Source organism: Perca fluviatilis, chromosome 2 (assembly GCF_010015445.1).
Source record: "Perca fluviatilis chromosome 2, GENO_Pfluv_1.0, whole genome shotgun sequence".
Taxonomy (NCBI): Eukaryota; Metazoa; Chordata; class Actinopteri; order Perciformes; family Percidae; genus Perca; species Perca fluviatilis.
Window position 1 is genome coordinate 27,715,185 of NC_053113.1, and position 19,251 is coordinate 27,734,435.

General features: G+C 42.2%; 3 protein-coding genes across 10 annotated transcripts in view; 2 read left to right on the top strand and 1 right to left on the bottom strand.

The window, feature by feature from the left end:
- gria4a (glutamate receptor, ionotropic, AMPA 4a) overlaps positions 1–6,863 on the top strand; it is a 112,486-nt gene extending 105,623 nt beyond the window's left edge. For 3 of the 5 annotated variants that reach the window (XM_039781865.1, XM_039781874.1, XM_039781900.1), the window contains one exon: positions 3,312–6,863. In XM_039781865.1, coding sequence (XP_039637799.1) covers positions 3,312–3,476 — 165 coding nt within the window. In that variant the 3' untranslated portion in view covers positions 3,477–6,863. The remainder of the gene's footprint in view (positions 1–3,311) is intronic. The other 2 variants (XM_039781882.1, XM_039781891.1) reach the window with 1 other exon arrangement.
- Positions 6,864–10,249: 3,386 nt separating this feature from the next.
- msantd4 (Myb/SANT-like DNA-binding domain containing 4 with coiled-coils) lies at positions 10,250–16,320 on the bottom strand. 4 transcript variants are annotated; one of them, XM_039786298.1, is made up of 5 exons: positions 16,220–16,320; positions 14,576–14,795; positions 13,556–13,651; positions 13,161–13,460; positions 10,250–12,447 (listed from the first exon to the last, which is right to left on the bottom strand). In XM_039786298.1, the coding sequence occupies exons 2-5, from the start codon at positions 14,681–14,683 to the stop codon at positions 11,686–11,688; spliced, it is 1,266 nt and encodes a 421-aa protein (XP_039642232.1). In that variant the 5' UTR covers positions 14,684–14,795; positions 16,220–16,320; the 3' UTR covers positions 10,250–11,685. The 4 variants fall into 4 exon arrangements, with proteins under 4 accessions (XP_039642232.1, XP_039642221.1, XP_039642204.1 ...); XM_039786287.1 differs by having other exon boundaries at positions 14,576–14,946; positions 16,220–16,288; XM_039786270.1 differs by having other exon boundaries at positions 14,576–15,201; positions 16,220–16,285.
- Positions 16,321–17,009: 689 nt separating this feature from the next.
- The window catches only part of aasdhppt (aminoadipate-semialdehyde dehydrogenase-phosphopantetheinyl transferase), a 9,958-nt gene continuing 7,716 nt past the window's right edge, over positions 17,010–19,251 (top strand). The window contains 4 exon segments of the mRNA XM_039786311.1: positions 17,010–17,323; positions 17,447–17,560; positions 18,084–18,213; positions 19,159–19,251. The exon segment at positions 19,159–19,251 is cut by the window's right edge and continues 29 nt beyond it. Coding sequence (XP_039642245.1) covers positions 17,180–17,323; positions 17,447–17,560; positions 18,084–18,213; positions 19,159–19,251 — 481 coding nt within the window. The 5' untranslated portion in view covers positions 17,010–17,179.

Genomic DNA, 19,251 nt, shown 5'->3' on the forward strand with positions numbered 1-19,251 from the left:
AACCAGGCAGTAATAGTTTACTGTCTATGTGACTTTAAAGAACAGATAGTAGCAGCAAATTATAACATTTGCAAAGCTGGAACCACCAACTGTTGAAAAATTAAAAAAGATTAATAAATAATACGCAGTCTCGGTTCTGGAACCGTACTCCTGGATAGGGGTTGGACTCTTTTCTTCTCCGGAGTTGCTCAGGGTGTGCGGCGCCGGGCGGGTGTGGGGATACTAACAAGCCCCCGGCTGAGCGCCGCTACATTGGAGTTTACCCCGGTGGACGAGAGGTCGCCTCCCTACGCCTGCGGGTTGTGGGGGGGAAAACTCTGACTATTGTTTGTGCATATGCACCAAACAGGAGTTTGGAGTATTCGGCCTTCTTGGAGACCTTGAGTGGAGTCCTGCATGGGGCGCCAGTGGGGGACTCCATTGTTCTGCTGGGGGACTTCAACGCACACGTGGGCAATGATGGAGACACCTGGAGAGGCGTGATTGGGAGGAACGGCCTCCCTGATCTAAACCAGAGTGGTTGTTTGTTGTTGGACTTCTGTGCTAGTCATGGATTGTCTATAACGAACACCATGTTCGAACGAAGGGATGCTCATAAGTGTACCTGGTACCAGAGCACCCTAGGCCGAAGGTCAATGATCGATTTTATAATTGTTTCATCTGATCTGAGGCCGTATGTTTTGGACACTCGGGTGAAGAGAGGGGCAGAGCTGTCAACCGATCACCATCTGGTGGTGAGTTGGGTCAGGGGGTGGGGGAAGACTCTGGACAGACCTGGTAAGCCCAAACGTGTAGTGCGGGTAAATTGGGAACGTCTGGAGGAGGCCCCTGTCCAACGGACTTTCAACTCGCACCTCCGGCGGAGCTTTTCGTGCATCCCTGTGGAGGCTGGGGGCATTGAACCCGAGTGGACAAGTTTCCATTGCTGAAGCTGCGGCGAGGAGCTGTGGTCTTAGGGTCTTAGGTGCCTCAACGGGCGGTAACCCACGAACACCGTGGTGGACACCGGTGGTCAGGGAAGCCATCCGACTGAAGAAGGAGTCTTTCCGGGATATGTTATCCCAGAGGACTCCGGAGGCAGTTGCAGGGTACCGAAGGGCCCGAAGGGCTGCAGCCTCTGCCGTGAAAGAGGCAAAGCAGCGGGTGTGGGAGAAGTTTGGAGAAGACATGGAGAAGGACTTTCGGTCGGCACCAAAGTGCTTCTGGAAAACTGTTCGCCACCTCAGGAGGGGGAAGCGGGGAACCATCCAAGCTGTGTACAGTAAGGATGGGACACTGTTGACCTCAACTGAGGAGGTAATAGGGCGGTGGAAGGAGCATTTTGAGGAACTCCTGAATCCGACTAATACGCCCTCTATGTTAGAGGCAGAGCTGGAGGATGACGGGGGATTCTGCCGATTTCCGGGCGGAAGTCACTGATGTAGTCAAACAACTCCACAGTGGCAAAGCCCCGGGATTGATGAGATCCGTCCAGAAATGCTCAAGGCTGTGGGTGTGGAGGGGCTGTCCTGGTTGACACGTCTCTTCAACATTGCGTGGAAGTCTGGAACAGTGCCAAAGGAGTGGCAGATCGGGGGTGGTGGTTCCCCTTTTTTTAAAAGGGGACCAGAGGGTGTGTGCCAATTACAGGGGTATCACACTTCTCAGCCTCCCTGGTAAAGTCTACTCCAAGGTGCTGGAAAGGAGGGTTCGGCCGATAGTCGAACCTCAGGTTGAGGAGGAACAATGCGGATTCCGTCCTGGTCGTGGAACAACGGACCAGCTCTTCACTCTCGCAAGGATCCTGGAGGGGGCCTGGGAGTATGCCCAACCTGGGAGTAAACACCTACATGTGTTTTGTGGATTTGGAGAAGGCGTATGACTGGGTCCCCCGGGAGATACTGTGGGAGGTGCTGCGGGAGTATGGGGTGAGGGGGTCTCTACTCAGGGCCATCCAATCTCTGTACGACCAAAGTGAGAGCTGTGTCCAGGTTCTCGGCAGTAAGTCGGACTCGTTTCAGGTGAGGGTTGGCCTCCGCCAGGGCTGCGCTTTGTCATCAATCCTGTTTGTAATATTTATGGACAGGATATCGAGGCGTAGTCGGGGTGGGGAGGGGTTGCAGTTCGGTGGGCTGGGGATCTCATCGCTGCTTTTTGCAGATGATGTGGTCCTGATGGCATCATCGGCCTGCGACCTTCAGCACTCACTGGATCGGTTCGCAGCCGAGTGTGAAGCGGTTGGGATGAGGATCAGCACCTCTAAATCGGAGGCCATGGTTCTCAGCAGGAAACCGATGGAATGCCTTCTCCAAGTGAAGGAGTTCAAGTACCTTGGGGTTTTGTTCGTGAGTGAGGGGACAATGGAGCGGGAGATTGGTCGGAGAATCGGCGCAGCGGGTGCGGTATTACATTCCATCTATCGCACCGTTGTGACGAAAAGAGAGCTGAGCCAGAAGGCAAAGCTCTCGATCTACCGGTCAGTTTTCGTTCCTACCCTCACCTATGGTCATGAAGGCTGGGTCATGACCGAAAGAACGAGATCCAGGGTACAAGCGGCCGAAATGGGTTTCCTCAGGAGGGTGGCTGGCGTCTCCCTTAGAGATAGGGTGAGAAGCTCAGTCATCCGTGAGGAGCTCGGAGTAACGCGCTGCTCCTTTGGCGCCGAAGGAGCCAGTTGAGGTGGTTCGGGCATCTGGTAAGGATGCCCCCTGGGCGCCTCCCTAGGGAAGTGTTCCAGGCACGTCCAGCTGGGAGGAGGCCTCGGGGAAGACCCAGGACTAGGTGGAGGGATTATATCTCCAACCTGGCCTGGGAACGCCTCGGGATCCCCCAGTCGGAGCTGGTTAATGTTGCTCGGGAAAGGGAAGTTTGGGGTCCCCTGCTGGAGCTGCTCCCCCCGCGACCCGACACCGGATAAGCGGACGAAGATGGATGGATGGATAATAAATAATAAACGTTGATTTATTTGACAATGACTATTCTATTACTTGAGTAACTGTTTCAGCACCAGTTTGCGTATAATGTGAGCCTTATAACAACATAAATAGACTGGAATGCAAATAGAAAAAACTTCCACAGCATTATTTTGACTATGTGTGTGCTTGCACCCTCACTCTAACTGTTAGCGTACTTGTGTGTTCAGTGGGTGTACAGTCACATGCATGTGTAAGCGTTCTTTGTGCATGTGTTTTTATTAGAATTTCTGTGTCTTTACGCAAGTTTGTTGTTGCACAGTTTTTTACTAAAATTACATGATTTTTTTTACAACTAAATCTCCACTTTTTCTATCTCCATCCTCTTTTCCGTCCTCCCCTCAACCTCTCCTCGTATAGCTGTCTTTTTCTGATGCCATGCGGAACAAGGCCCGTCTATCCATCACAGGAAGTGTGGGGGAGAATGGCCGCGTCCTGACGCCAGACTGCCCCAAAGCCGTGCATGCTGGCCACGTCTCCCTCCGACACCCCGGGCTTGCAGTGGTGTCCTCCGGTCTGCCCTGAAAACCAAAAACACCTGCCGTGCCTTAACGACACACAAGCATACAGACTTTGACAAGGACGCATACAAACACACACGTCCCACATGCAATCACACACTATCATTTTAACTCATAACACACACACACACAACATGCACATAACTACAGATACTCAAATACAAATACTCACATTTTTACACACTTGAATACACAAACACACACTGCACATTATCATCACACTTTCCTGCTGCCATTGACTTATTTTACAAGAGATAAGTGACATTCAACTGTGGAGTGAACAGTGGAGTAAAAATACAAAGGACAACTATGACTATAACACTTGCCTGCAGCATTCATTTAATTGTTTTTTTGGAGGATACCATCCTGATATCAACAAACCGGCAGGAAAGCCAGCACAGACTTACATGAAATGAACTATGAGCTGTGAACATTACTGCAAACTGATCATGATGATGATAGTGATAAAGATGATGATCGCAACTGGAGTAAAAAAACAGCAACAAAACAACAGAAAAGACAACCAAACTCTGTTCCTGCTCTGTCTTCGTTGGACAGTGTTGGCCAATGAGCGACACCTCTTGACAACGCCTTACTAAGACTATAAACATTGTTTTCATCATCATCATCATCATGGTCATCGTCATCTCAACTTGCCTGAAAAGTGTGCCAGGTATTATCACCCTTAGAAGACCAGAAAACTGTAAGCTTGAACGTTCGGACTGGGCAAACCCGCTACTTTGCCATGGAATGTTCAAACTGAATGAAAATGCTTTCATATCACGCATATGGAAATTTCTCGCCCCAAAACCAACGAGATAACCAGCCAATATAGTACAGAAGTAACCTTGAAACACAGTGTGGCTGATCTCGGCCACAGAATTCACAGGGGTTTGTAAAGAAAAAAATTAATAGTAGTAATTAACAAAGTACTTCATCAACAGCATCATCATGACAGTAGAAATGCTAAATAGCAAATTGAAGATTTCTTTTTGCCGACGGGCAAAGGCAAGGTTTAAACTGTATATTCAGTGATGGAAAGAAAAAATAAAACACATGGGCAGATCTCAAATGGCTACCTAACATAAGTGCTTCTCAACCTGAATGCTGGGACCTTAAAGAAGAATGACTGATGGAGGAAATAGGAATAAATATAGTGTTTAAACATTTGTGATCAAACCTTTAAATTGTGGAAACTAATTGCCTCCATGTTCTCTTGAATAATTAATCCATATAGCAGGGCAATAAAAAAGCAAATCAAAGTTCATGATTCTTTGCATGTTTTCCCACAGTGGGCTGACTATAAACCTTGTGTTTCAAGGGCCTTAATAAGATTGAGAACCACTGGTCTATGCTGTTTGCGCTTCATTTGACTTGAACTACAGGTATACTTTTCAATTTCTATAAAAGTAATGACTTTTAACAGGCAGTTTGGTTGTCATTTGAGATCCTCAGTCTTTTCCAGTGGCCGGGCAAAGGTACCATATCAGAAAGCTTGCTTTTTAAAACTGTTGTAAATAACTGCGTAGCAAAACAGAACTCACCTGTCTTTTTTAATCATCTTAGATAACAATTCATTGCAATAATGAATATAAAAGAAAATGCCACTACTTGTAATTAAGATCAATTTTTTTATAAATCTACATATTATATATAATACAAATAAATATATATCTATAGGTCTATAGAGAGCTATAGAAAACATTGATCACAGATTGTCAGAGGCCATGGCATACATTCTGTTATATGGCTGTTTTTTTGATAACTTGAGAATATTAATATGCCACATTCTTTGTGTGTCCTGCTCAACAGTGAATGTCCATCTGGCAATCCAACGGACACACACATAGAAATGCACGCACACCACATTGTTGCATTCACAGGGTCAGCTCAGAGTGATCACTCCAGCACCGTGAGAAGTTCAGACCATTTCATTTTTGCCTGTCTGTCTGTTTCACCAGTGTTTTTACCCCAAAACAGTCTGATGTTGGGCTGCAAAGGCCCCTCGAAACAGCATCTAGATGCCAGTATTCAACACTGGAGCCGATATAATGAGAAGCCATTTAGGCAGGCCTCCAGAGAGGATGGGCCACAGCAATTACCGTACTGTAGGGAAACAATTCTGTCTGACATTTGGAAAGTGTAGCATTTGTGTTGCATTTCATATCGCCTCAGTGCTTTTTGTCTTCTCACCAGATGTTAGTCAACTACAAACTGAAAACCAACACAAGTTCAAACTGAGCAGGGTTAGCACTTTTTAGGGACATGTTTGGATCCAACATGCTTGGCAAGAGCAATCAATCAAATGTTTAAAATCTGTTATATACTGTATGGCAGCGTGTTTTGGCGCATCCACTGAGGAATCTTAGGAACAATTAGGAAAATAAAACAAATCTATTTTTATGGACTCACACCAGTGCAATTTTACTTATTTTGTTGTACTGTATTACAACTTAGCATGGTGGTGATGCTTAGATATTGTGTCATAATACAGCGATACTGTATGTGGGGATGGAATTGTTTTCTGCCCTGTCCACCTCTCCTATTCTTCCTTGTCTGCTTTGTTGTTTTTAATTCTACTGTTAGTCATGTGTCCTACCTCCCATCTCTGAAATCTTCCTGGCTCCTTCTCTTGTTTTATCTTTCCCTTCCCCTCTTTCTGCTTTCCTCGCCCCTCCTGTCCCACTGTCAGACAGAACTCTCTGTACAAAGTGCATCTTAGCAATGACAAATTACTCTATTTTCTGCCCTGACACATCAGAAAATAATGGAATAGAGATGAATTGAAAAATAGAAACACCAACTTACAATCTGAGTTTCTTCTGGCTCTTTGTTCTGAATATTGCATACCTTTTAACCTCCAACATTTCACACAAAAAACTGCCACTTCTTTGTTAAACTCACACACGTATCTCATCACTCATCAGTCCTGCATCAATTGTATTGAGGTCAAACTCAACAGATAAAAGCATAAATAGTAAATAATATCTTAAAACCTCCATTATCTCAAACAACAACCTTCTTCTTGGCTGTAAGGAATAAGGTAGACCATTTCCAATCACCTCCTCTCAGCCTAGGAGATCAGTGCAGCAGTAGTGCAGCAACCCAGCAGGAGAGAAATAATGAAAATAGTGGGTTTCTACAGTGGATGCATTTGTGAAGAGACAGTTGACACAGATCTAGCTATCACCACACCAGACACACCAGGCAGTTAAACTGTACATGATACTTATGTGTTTATTTCTTTGCCAGCTCCAGCACATAAGGTATCATGCATAGACAGCAAAAAGCAGACTGCTGGGCTGTCAACACTCTTTAACATAGTTTATTTCTTCCTTTGTTTCTTGTCTTTCCATTTGGTTTCTTTTTCTAGTAAAACATCAATGCTGAACCTGCTCTCTCTGCGTGGTTATTTATCCACCAATCCTGTCCCTGCACTGCAACCAACATGTGGGCCTCATTTACAACTGAATAATAGAAGTGATGCAATGCACTGTGATTTTTTTTTATTTTTTAAGCTGTTGATATGTTCTGATCTGGACTAAAGTTGTGGACTGAAAATGATTAAGCCTAGCTCAACATTTTCATTGTAATTGTGCCAATCAGGGTCTCAGCTGTGGTGGAGGATTTACCTTTGAATCACAGCCAAAACTCCAATCAGTTACTCAGCGACTTTGAGATGTTCAACAGAACACCTGAAATATTGAGCATCACCAGAGTTTTTATGTGTATGTTCTGTGTGTATGTGTATGTGAAGCTTCACACTGCACAGTCTCTGCTGTTGTAGACCAGCAGCTGTTACGGGGTTAAATTCCCTGCTGCGATTTTGTCATTTAGGCTCCTTTTACAATCCATGGGGACCTTACACTCCTGATGCATAGCTATCGCTGACAAGCATTTCCCATTATTCCCGATTTCTTTCACACAAGGAGACACACACATACACACACACACATACCATGCTGGGTTATTACTGACAAGTATTTCCCATTTACCCCGAAGATGAAGCAAAATAACAATTTTGAGGTGGTTCCGCCAGCCTTTTAACCTTGCACCTTTACGTGCAAATGCACGCCCACACCTTCAATCTGCCTCTTTTATTGTCACTGCAGAGCAACAGCAGCCTTTTCACCTTTTCATTTTTACTGGCTCATTTCATCTCCTCTTTCTTAGTGTGTCTTTCCCTCCCTCAGCTCTGCATTATCCCCCATCCAGTTCAGCCACTCCTGAGTTGTCCTCTGTTCTCACTTTCTATTCCTCAGCTTGTTCTCTTTATCCTCCCTCTCCCTGTCAAACCCTGATTTCTCACAGCTCCTCTCTCATCATGACCATCTCCCCTGTTCTGACTTTTTCTTTGAGGCGTCTCTCATGTTCGAATAGCAAATTTAATTCCACCAATACTCAGCTCACCCAAGCAGCTCATCCCCAAGCTGTTTTGTCGTTGCTGTTAGTTGTCTATTGAGATGTGTGTTTACTATACTGTGCACACTTACTTACTTACTATACAGATTTGTAGTCTGCAGACAAGATTTAAGATGACAATAAATGAACACACAAAGCTGTGATTCTACATGGTTGGATTAATATATAATTTTTTGACTAAATGAACAACAAATCTGACTTTTATTAATTTTTAATGTCATCTGAAAAGTGTGACAAACTTGTTTTTCAGTTTAGATTGAAGAGTAAATAAATGGAACTGATCACAAGTTGAATAAAAACCAAAGGATTTGTTTCAGGATGATTATTGTATATATTTCACTCAGTGAGATTTACATCATCCTGTTCTAAATATATTTGACAATATTAAATGTACAGTGAAGTGTAAGTAAATCTTCTCTTCATCTGCAAATCTCAGATAGAATTGTAGAGAGGCTGATAGAGAATGAAATACTCTAGCAATGCCATTATAAATTCACATCAAGTTTTTGAAGCTGGGTGCAAAAAGCAGCATAGAGTGCTACTACCGACAGCCACTCATATCCAATGCCCAATGGCCACAACAATATCACATTCTCTCCTAAAAGTGATGAGTCTGCTGAATATTTCAAAGACATGATAACATTTTGGTTGGGTTGTGAAATAATCTGTAAGCCTTAAATATATCTTGCCCATCCACTCTGTGTCAGAACCTGACATGGCCCAATTAAGAGTGGCTGACACTGAGCAGCTGTACAAAGTGGACGTCATACCTTCATTTTCTTTTATTCCAATCATCTTTTTAAAAACATTTACTTAAAGTTAAGTAGCATGTGCAATTATGATACCATTCTTTGTCTGGCGTTATAATTTATTTGCCTCGGGTGTACTGTGGAGTGGGTCAGACTTTTTTAGTGGCAGGTTAGCAGATACTGTTGACTTGCGCTAGCCTAACACCAGCGAACTCTGCAACTGGAAGGACTGGATGAGAAGTGCTGAAAACGGTCTCCACTGATAAATAAAACACGGGCTAACTTGGAAATGAGGTCCTATGTCCAAAATTCAGAACCACCCCTTTAACTTTTCTTAGCTTTTCGAAGGTATGATTCATGAGAACAGGCCGTAACAGCACCACAATTACAGCCTAAGAGGTGGGATCCGTCTATGTGCTTGGGCAATCAGCTTTTTAGGTTTTATCATCGGCACCTGTAGAACAGTCTACTAGAGGACCTTAGGGCATCTCACTCTGTAGACAGTGTTTTAGTATAGTATATTCTTTACAACTTGTTCCGCTCTGCTAAGAATCTATTTTCATTACCTGTAGGCCTAAATCTCTGAACTGTAATTTTTCCAATTTGACTGCATTACTGTAATAGGTAAAGTATAGGCCATAATAAATGTAGACTTAAAATATAAAAACAGGCACAGTATCAGAAAGGAAATATTGTAGATTCTCCACCTCTGGCCTTAGCTGCCATGTCTCAGACAGTCCACACAGCAGTTGTTCGAGTCACTGTACCCCTCCAGTGCTGAGGTACCCTTTTTTATAACAAATATGATGGATTTTCAAACTAGTTTTAAATCCAGACATAGCTAAAGAAGGGCCTTTTATATATAGCTTTCATCTCACAGGAAGACAACAGAATAACCTTAAGCCGGAAAAATAGTCTTTGTGATTCAATCTGGCCGCTTTTAGTCCCTGCGTGTGTGTGTGTGTGTGTGTGTGTGTGTGCGCGCGCGTTTGTGTGTCCCTGCGTGCGTACGTGCGTGCGTGCGTGTGTGTGTGTGTGTGTGCGTGCGTGTGTGCATATATAAGGATCTGTAGGATTGTAGGTGATTTTATAGTTTAAAAGAGGCCTCACTGATGGATTTAAAAACGTTTCACTGTCATCTCAAACTGGCCAGCTCGATTGGTTTGTTGGAAGGTTGGAAGGTTTGTGGCTCCCATCTTGCGGTAAAAAGCTTTCATGCCACTATGACACAGATAAACAATTTAAATATGAAATGCAAAAAAAGGAGTGTCACTGGGTTACATCAGTTTAAATGAAATGCGCAAAAGTTGACTCTTTAGAGATGAAGGGTTTGTGTAGCTGCGTTATGCTCTCAAAGTGATTTTTAACACTTGTCTCTTCTTATTAACCTGCATTGATCCAGAGAACCCTGATGGGCTTCCTGAGGAGCATCAATCCAGAGAAGACAAATGTTTTTTTTTTCTAATTATCTTCTGATTCTCTTTTATCATTACTCTTCAAAGGCAATGCTAAGGACATAAAGACACAAGACAGACCACAGAGGCTCCTCCTCAAAAGCAATAATTTGGGGCTTGGATGTGTAACAGATTTTATTCAACTTCTTCTTTTTTCAACTAACTTTATTTTAAAAATGTATCAACAGGGAAGTGCGGACTGAGTAAGAAATCATAAAAAAAACTGTTAAATAGCATACAAATATATGCATATCACAGATATAATTATAATGTAAGGAAATAATAATATAGGGCTGCTGGGCAAATTGATAAATTAGTTGTAACTCAGGACAAACATTAAAAAAGAGGTGATTGTTTACAACATAATCAAAAGGCATTGTATATTGTGTTTGATGTGTTGGATGACAGTATACAGTCACAGTTTTTAGCAGCCAGTAACACTATATAATATAACATACTACAGTATATTCATAGCTCAACAGAACTAAAGCAAAAAGCCATTAATGGAATATTTCACTTTCATCTTCTAGCATGCACACCCCAACTTCCAGTAGCTGCTCGTCACAGATGTTCAAGCTCTTTTCCAAGTCCACAAATCTTAATGGAGAAAACATAAAATCTTAGTACGCCTTATTTCATGGAACATTTTGACATGTCACAGCAGGAAACACACAGGTATAAATATTCAAATTAATGATTGACTGAATTCCATTTAGCTACTTCAGTTTCAGAATCCTGGTATTGTGCATGCTGGCTCACAGTCACACTGTCATGGCTTACTGGGACATGTAAATAGAACAGAGCCATTGTTTTTGGGATTAGTAACACCTGTGCTTTTCATGCTATGACAAATTAAAATATCTGCTGTGAAAAATAGCAAATATCAGTTTAAAATAGTTGGACAACTATACAAAGTTATAAGCATTAGCATGTAAATATTACATATCATGTAGATATTTTAACACAAGCACTTGACAGTAAAACATAAATAGCATAAAAAACTCTCTGTACAAGTAACAATTGTTTGCTTTCTATTTAATGTTGGAAGCTATCTTTTACAGACAAGCACCCATGCAGTAGATAAGTTGGCACTGGTTTGGTGCATAAATGCAGAGTAAGACATCCCAGTTCCATTCTTTCATCTACACCATTATAAAACATGTCTAGTACGCATGTGTTCTATTGATATCCCAGCATCTGATGTTTTAAACTGCACATTTTGTGCATTGTATATTTGGATGAGGTACTGAACATTTTATGTATCAAATATGTTCAGGGCCAACCAGCTGCGTATGCCAAACAAATGCTAGATGTTATCATGACGGCACCTTTTCTGTCCTGTCACGCATTTTATGAAGACATCATGAGGCACTGCTTTATCATGGTGGTCATAAATATGTCCGACCTCCATCTCAGTCTTGTCCTTGACCAAATTCCAGTGCCAAACATCTTCCTTAAGGATACGTGTGTGGAACTTGAAAGCTGTAGCAGCGGCTGATGCAAATCCACACATTCTGGGTTGTTTTCAGTATTAAAGCTCCCCTGATGCTGGTGAAAAATGTGTGTGCATCTTTTCCTCTATCTCTTATCAGTCCTTTTCCCAGTGGCCCTGATGCAGCTGCATTCTCTCTTTCTCCACTTGGAGGCGTTCTCTCTCAATCTGCAGTCTGCCTGCCTCAAATTTGAAGAACTGCAGCCTCTCTTTCTCCAGCTGCAGTCTCTCCTTCTCTAGTTTTAGCCTTTCTGTCTCCAGATCCACCATTGGCATCCAGCCTTTACTTTCTTTCTCTCTCTCCCTCTGTCCATCATGAGTGGAGGATAAAGAAGATGTGGAGGACGAAGGAGGGCCTTGTTGCGGCGGCAGGTCAAATGAGGAGTCCACACGCTCTGATTGGCTAAGGAGCAGAAGTCTCAGCCTCTCCCTCTCCACCTGTAACCTCTCTCTCTCTAGCTGCAGCCGTTCCCTCTCTACCTCCATCTGACGAAGTCGCTCCTTCTCCACCACCAGCCGCTCTTTCTCCACTGCCAGACGTTCAGTTTCCACAGCCAGGCGCTGTTTTTCCAGCTCCAGTCGCTGTTTCTCAACAGCAACACGAAAACCTGCCCCCACATTTTCATGATTATTTAGTCCACCCAGAGCTTGGGCTGGCATCCCCATCAGGCCACCAGCGAGTGGCAAGTCTCGGTTGGTGGTAGACGTCGGAGCCTTGGAGGACGTGAGCATGCCCAAGTCGTTGTGGGAGTAAACATCACCAACATGCCCCTCACCACGTGACACAATGTCACTGAGGAGGGAGGGAATATCATCTTCATCCATTTCTCTGTGTCCCATATCACCATCACCATCCAGCTAGAGGGAGAAAGTGAGATCATGAAAGGGGCGCTCCACTGATTTTACACATACATTTAGGTTTAATTGTCTTGAAAGGTACCACTACTCTCATCCTGTGAAAGCAGCTGTATAGTGTGGCTCTCAACGGAGCTTCGCAAAGTCTCAGAAAATAACCCTGATGATAGATGATGAAAGATGCAATCAAGACCCATGCTAGAGACAAACAATCTGGATATCTATTCATCTGCAGCTTCAGGTTAATAAAACTGTCAGTTAATAGGCTGGAAGATTTTTTGAAAGGATTATTGTGTATGACTGTAATACCATAGTATGAACAGATGATTATTTTATCTTAGAACAGATTGTAATGCAGTCACAAAAAAGTGACATTTAAATGTCAAGTTTAGATTAAATCCTAATTAATTAAATTAAATTAAAGTCCTTTCATTTAACTTGATCTCTACCTATGTGTAACTTACCTACCTCTGCTAATTAAGCTAATTAACACATTATCTTGTCAATTATGGCTACTTGTCTTAACATGAACAGTGTTAATGTGAGCTCTGTATCAAAAAGCATGGAGGTTTTTGAGATATTATTTTGTCCTTATTTACATGCTAAATCAATTAATAGACTATGGTTTTTAATCAGAATATATAATATATAGTAATCTTACAAACACAGACACTGCTGTGGCACCACAATGTTGATGATGAGTTTATGTTTCTTACTCTGTATTCACTGACATCATCCTCCATCTTCACACCCAGCGGTGCCATCATGGCCTGCCCGCTCGGCTCACCGAGAGCCGCCAGCTCTGGCCAGTCGCAGTGACAATCCTTTGAGAGGCCTGAGAGGTCAAGCAGCTGGTCACACCCAGATCCCAGAGAAGCTGTCTCATGCTCAGGGGAGGACTGATCATACTCAGTCTTCAGGGCCACAGATGAGGATGAGGAGGAGGAGAGAGAGAGCTCAGCCCGAAGCTGTTTTCTCTTCATCAGTGCACGCCAGTCCAGGTAACGACGCTTCACCTGCACAGGAGATCAGGAAGGAACTCGTGTTTAAGAGGTCATGAAAATAAAAAATATAAACATACAGTATGATTTGAGCGTAGGAATAAGCACACCTCAGCAGCAGTGCGTAGCTCTCCCTCTCCCAGAGAATTAACACCTCGTGCCACTTCCTCCCATGCCTGTCTCTTCAGCTCGTTAATGGCTGTGTTCTGTTCACACAAAAATAGAAGAGAAGAAGAACAAGAAACAGCAATTAGACTGTTCTATTCTAACATTTCTAACATGGCTTTTGTGAAGTCGGGGTTGTGTTGTGGTGAGGAAGCACTTGTAGGTCTGTAGGAAAGTGTGAGCAATGCAGGTTTCTATCAAAATAATGAAAATGCCTGTTTTCTATGAAACATAACAATACTGCCATGTCTGAAAAAATAAATTATCCTCTGAAGAGTATAGCCAGAAGATAATATTGAGGCTAATATCAATATTTGAGACATGAGAATTTTCTTTCCATAAATACATAACATAATATTTTTGACAAGGATCCTTTAAACAGTTTTTTAAAGAATTGTGACGAAGATGTGCACGGAGCTGGATATCTTGCAGTTGAATAATAAACTGTGTCAGTGCTCTCTGGTGGACAATAGAGATAATCTAGATACTGCTTTTAATTTATTTTAAAAATATATTTTTTGGGAATTCCTTACCTGCACTTTCGTTTTACTTAGCAGCCAACCTATTTGCGATCGTGTTGATTGATTGGTGTAGGTTTACTCTTTTTCTTATTCATAATGTGTGTCATATGTTTTAGTTGCTTGTGACTTCTGTGGCTTTTTGGATGATCATGTCAGTTCATTGTGTAATGCCTCCTAACACAAATCCTATACTGTAATATACATTTGAAAAAAAAAATGTATAACCGCTGCTTTTGTCAGTAATGTACAGTCACATAGACTTATATGTATATCACATAACTGTTTTGAAAACTCATTTCACACATTAAACAAGATGTTACAAAAGACTAGGAATAAGTTGCTAATTGGACAGGACAGTGTAGTTAGCTAATTGTTGTGTGCTGCTGTTGAGCTGTTCGAGAGAAGAGAAGAGAAGGCAAGACAAGATAAGAGAAGAGAAGACACCTGCTGTCTGGAGAACAACACGTCTGTCCTCTTGTGGATCTCCCTGATGAGAGTCTGTGTTTCTCTCACACTGTAGTTGCTCTTCCTCTTCCTCTTCAGATGTTTCATCTGCAGGAAATCCAGCTTGGCAGCAAGAAGGGACAAGAAGCCCAGAGACACCAAGAAGAGACAATTGGGGGGAATGGTCAAGGAGAACAAAGAGTCAAAGAGGTGGAAGGTCCTGTATGTACAAAGAGAGATAGATCACAGGTCAGAGTATGGGGGGTGGATTGTTGTAGACTAGAGGTTAGTCCATGTCTAGCAGTGCAGCTCTCCTTCAAAAGCAAAGTGGTTTTCATCAGGGAGGAATCCCTCAGTGGCTCCAGCAGTCCCTGTGAAGAGAGTAGGAGACGGATCCCAGCTGTTACACTAGATGCTGGCTCTGTATAATGGCATATGAGACTTGAAGTTTTTTTTTCCGTTGGAGGGTTGACTTCTGAGGTGATGATAAGGCCCTGATTTGATGTATCTAAGGCCACATAATATTAAGACAAGACTTGCAGGGGTTTCCACCTTTATTGCCTGGCTTGCCCATTTGCCAGGTAAGTGTACACAGGTAGAGAAGCATCACAGGCTGAAAAGGCTTCCTGTATGTAAAACAGAGAGTAGTTAATGTTTTTGGAATATTCAAAGTGTGTCAAGTTAGGTCAATTTGTCATATATCCCAAAATCACAAATTTGTCTCAGAGGGCTTTAGAGTGTGTACAACATTGGCCATTCTCTGTCCTTAGACCTTCAATTTGGAAAAGTAAAAACTCAAAACTCAAACAAAAAGAAAAAGAAAAAAGAGAAACCAAGGAGGGATGCAATGGGCCTCGTAGTATATGCAGTAGAGATAGACAGAAAGGAGAGAAGTAGAATAACAATATGGAAAAAAAACAGAATTACAATATGAAGTAAATACAAAGTAAAAGTACTAATATAATATAATATCACATAAGTAAGTTAGTATTTCACTTTCTTTTTTATGTAAATTGCAGACGTGTTAGCATTTTTGTTATTTGTCTTGGGAAGTGGAAACGCCATAAAGGTGGGGTATTTTATGGATCTTCGTAGGGGAATCATCTTTAAATACATTTCATTGTGTTACATTTTGAGTAAAGGTGGTCTCATTAACTAAAATACCTGTCAAAATGCAGATTTTGAGGTTGTAAGAAAGATAAAATAAAATGAAGCCTCCTGCTGATGTTTCAATTTCCCATACACACATAGTTATGCGATAGTATTTGTCCTATTAGATTTATACAAGCACACAATCTCGACTATATCTAATCGCCTATATGTTAGAATATAGCCTAGTAAAACAGTCATAAGTGTAGCCTATTGTAAGTAGGCTATATTTGACATGTACGTTTCTTCTGTTAGCATACACCTGGACAATATACCTATACGCAATCTGTGCTTCTAGGTTATGCCCTTCAATATTCCAAATATTTCTAGTCAGAAATAACGTTTTTTTTGGGTAGCCTACGCTAGATATTTTTCTAACCAGACGGGTACAACCCAATTTTATCATCACAATCATTAATGCAACGTAGTGTGTTGCCTATATTACCACCACCTCCAATAAATCATTATCATTAACGTATTATGAAGACAATTTACCTTACGCGCACAGATGTACCTCAATCAAAACAACATCCTAGAATCTTACAATTTTAATGCTGCATTCACGAACAGCTCGGAAACAATAATTATACGTCCAAACTGTAAATCTACAACTAAAGGTGCAAGTCGAATAGAATAATTTGAACTAGAAAATGGGATCATTCAATCAAAACATTTGTTTTTATATTGTTGACGCTGCACATCGCTAATTTCGCCATTCTGTTGCAGAAGAAAGCCATTTAATGGATGTTCAAGGATGAGGCCCAGCTAAGAGATTTTTATTTAAAGTAAGACGATTGATAAACATTATCTTTACAGTCAGCAGGCTTCAGATAATTCCATCTGTCTCGGGTATCAAAACAACTCTTATATTATTGAAACCACAACACGATTTGGCCATTTGTAAAATATTCCTGAGAGCATGTGAAGGTATCGTGAGTTGCGCACTGTTTCGATCGCTCCTATTGGTCAATCCTCCACCGCGCCCACTTATGACGACATTTAATCTCGCCGGGCTCTTCCGGACATGTTTGCTGTCAAATCCAAAACGTAAATAAAGAGTAGTAGTTTTATTAGCAGCCTGTTGATGTGGTGCTTCACTGTGAAAGCCCTGAAACATATATAACATTTCCTGAGTTTTGTTGTCGTCAGACACCGCCTACCAAGAGCCTGGGTCTGTCCGAGGTTTCCTCCCAAGAGGGAGTTTTTCCTCGCCACTGTCGCACTGCTTGCTCTTGAGGGAATTACTGGAATTGTTGGGGCTTTGTAAATTATAGAGTGTGGTCTAGACCTACTCTATCTGTAAAGTGTCTCGAGATAACTTATGTTATGATTTGATACTATAAATAAAATTGAATTGAATTGAAATTGAATTGAACTCAGGATGCTAACTTGTTAGCTCACTAACAACTTGTGAGCAGCCTGAAGTTGTGAAGAAGTCTAGATGAAGGTGAGGAGATGGGCTCTGTTCGCTGGGCTTTCCGCTGCGGGTCGTGGACACCGAGCAGGTCTGACTGGCTGTTAGCTGCTCGCTGCATTCAGCGGGAGGAGAAAGACCGGATCGGGCAGTTTGCGTTTGCTAAGGATGCAAAGTCAGCCATGGTGAGTGTGGACCGCACACGTTTGTTGTGCGGTCTAATTTATCGCACTATCACCCAACTCCTTTCCTACTTGTCAATATATCTATGTGTAATGCACTGTCTGTCTATATTTATATTGCATCAGGCTGGCAGGTTGTTGCTGAGGAGATTTGTGTGTGAGAGGATGGGGATCCCCTGGTCACAGATCAGACTGGAGCGATCCCCCAGAGGGAAGCCTTATCTGGCAGCACCACTGAAGGTTCATACTATGATTATTATTTTTTTTAATCTAAACTATTTCCATAAACAATTACAAAATACAGTTTTGTGGGTTTGAACAAGGTTTGGATGCACAGCAAGGTTTTGTACTAACCTGCCCACCACGGGGTCAGTAATTGTCAAAAGACAGTGATATTTTTTATTTTAATTCACATGTTGATAGCCCCTAAACTACACTTGAGTAGTGAAAATTAGGCAAATATAGTATTTTAGATGGGGAGCCACCAGAACAGACACTTTGCACAGGTGGGTTTATGTACATCTTGTACAGTGTAAATAGAATTACTTTAGATGCTACTTTGGCGCTGGTAATTGTTGAGCTCATGTCTTGTTACTGGACTGTTGCTCTGACTTAGTTTTCTGTATTTTAATTTAGAGCTTAGAGCTCCCCACTTGTTTAATAGCTTTCAGAGGATGTTAAAGTAGTTCCCTGATGGCCATGCTGTTTGTCATATAATAAAAAATATCCACTATTTGATTACTGTCTTGCTGTCTGCGCCCAGGTCAGTTCAGATTCAGGTCCTGAACTCCCGGCCTGGAGTTTCAACCTGTCCCACCAGGGGGACTACGCTGTGCTTGCTGCAGAGCAGGGGGTGCAGGTTGGGGTGGATATCATGAAGACCACCATGCCAGGTAAATGCTGAGGATAACAGATGAAGCAGCATTAACAATATCAACCAATATAGACACATACATTGAGATCTGGCAATTCAGTGGTAAAAATAGTACTAAGCTTAATGTTTTTGTACACTTGTGGTTTGCATGACTGAAGTTTGACATTAATTTGGGGATTTTATTTTAGGCATTTTGCTAATAGGGATGGAGTGAAAGGGGTTAAATTTGGGGAAATAGTTTGACTTGGGTACACAAAAGCACACACACACACACAACCGCATACATGCTGCTTGTTACAGATACACATAACAATGGAGAAATAATGATTTTTACGACAAATCTTAATGTCTCCTGTAATATGAGACTTTCCAATATTCAAACATGCTTGAATTAATCATGATGCTACTGTCTGAATCCTGGCAAAAGCTTAAAGATCAAGCTACAAAATTCTGTGTTAGCTGTCCATTTCAACCATCTCACACTAATGATAATCAATCCATGACAGCCAAATCTGTAAGTATAATCAGTAGAAGTCCTAAGAATAAGGCAGAAATTGTATTGCTTATGTATTCTCCAATCTGACCACAAGAGGACAATGTTGGTGTGTGTGTGTGTGTGTGTGTGTGTGTGTGTGTGTGTGTGTGTGTGTGTGTGTGTGTGTGTGTGTGTGTGTGTGTGTGTGTGTGTGTGTGTGTGTGTGTGTGTGTGTGTGTGTGTGTGTGTGTGTTCACACTAATCTCAGTCCTTGCACTAATCTCAAAAGCTGAGCAGTATTTGGATAATCTATAGGATAAAAAGGTTTCGAGCCTCCCTCCATCTTCCTCTCACCTCATTTTGCTTTCCCTTCATCTCCCTCCTTCCCTTTTTCTTCTGTCTTTGTCTCTGTCCCTCTTTCTCTCTCTTCTTCCATTTTTTTTGGCCCTCACACCTCTCCACCCTCCCTCCCTCCTTCTTTCCCTCTAGGTAGCATCTCTGTGCCGGAGTTTTTCCGCATCATGACTCGTCAATTTACAGCGTACGAGTGGAGCGTCATCCAATCAGCTGGCTTGGAGAACC

Coding starts and splice junctions, on each gene's coding strand:
- msantd4 (XM_039786298.1), bottom strand. CDS start 14,683: ATGAAACATCTGAAGAGGAAGAGGAAGAGCAACTACAGTGTGAGAGAA. Junction 13,652..14,575: donor TGTTGTTCTCCAGACAGCAG/GTGTCTTCTCTT, acceptor TTGTGTGAACAG/AACACAGCCATTAACGAGCT. Junction 12,448..13,160: donor ATGATGTCAGTGAATACAGA/GTAAGAAACATA, acceptor TTCTCCCTCTAG/CTGGATGGTGATGGTGATAT.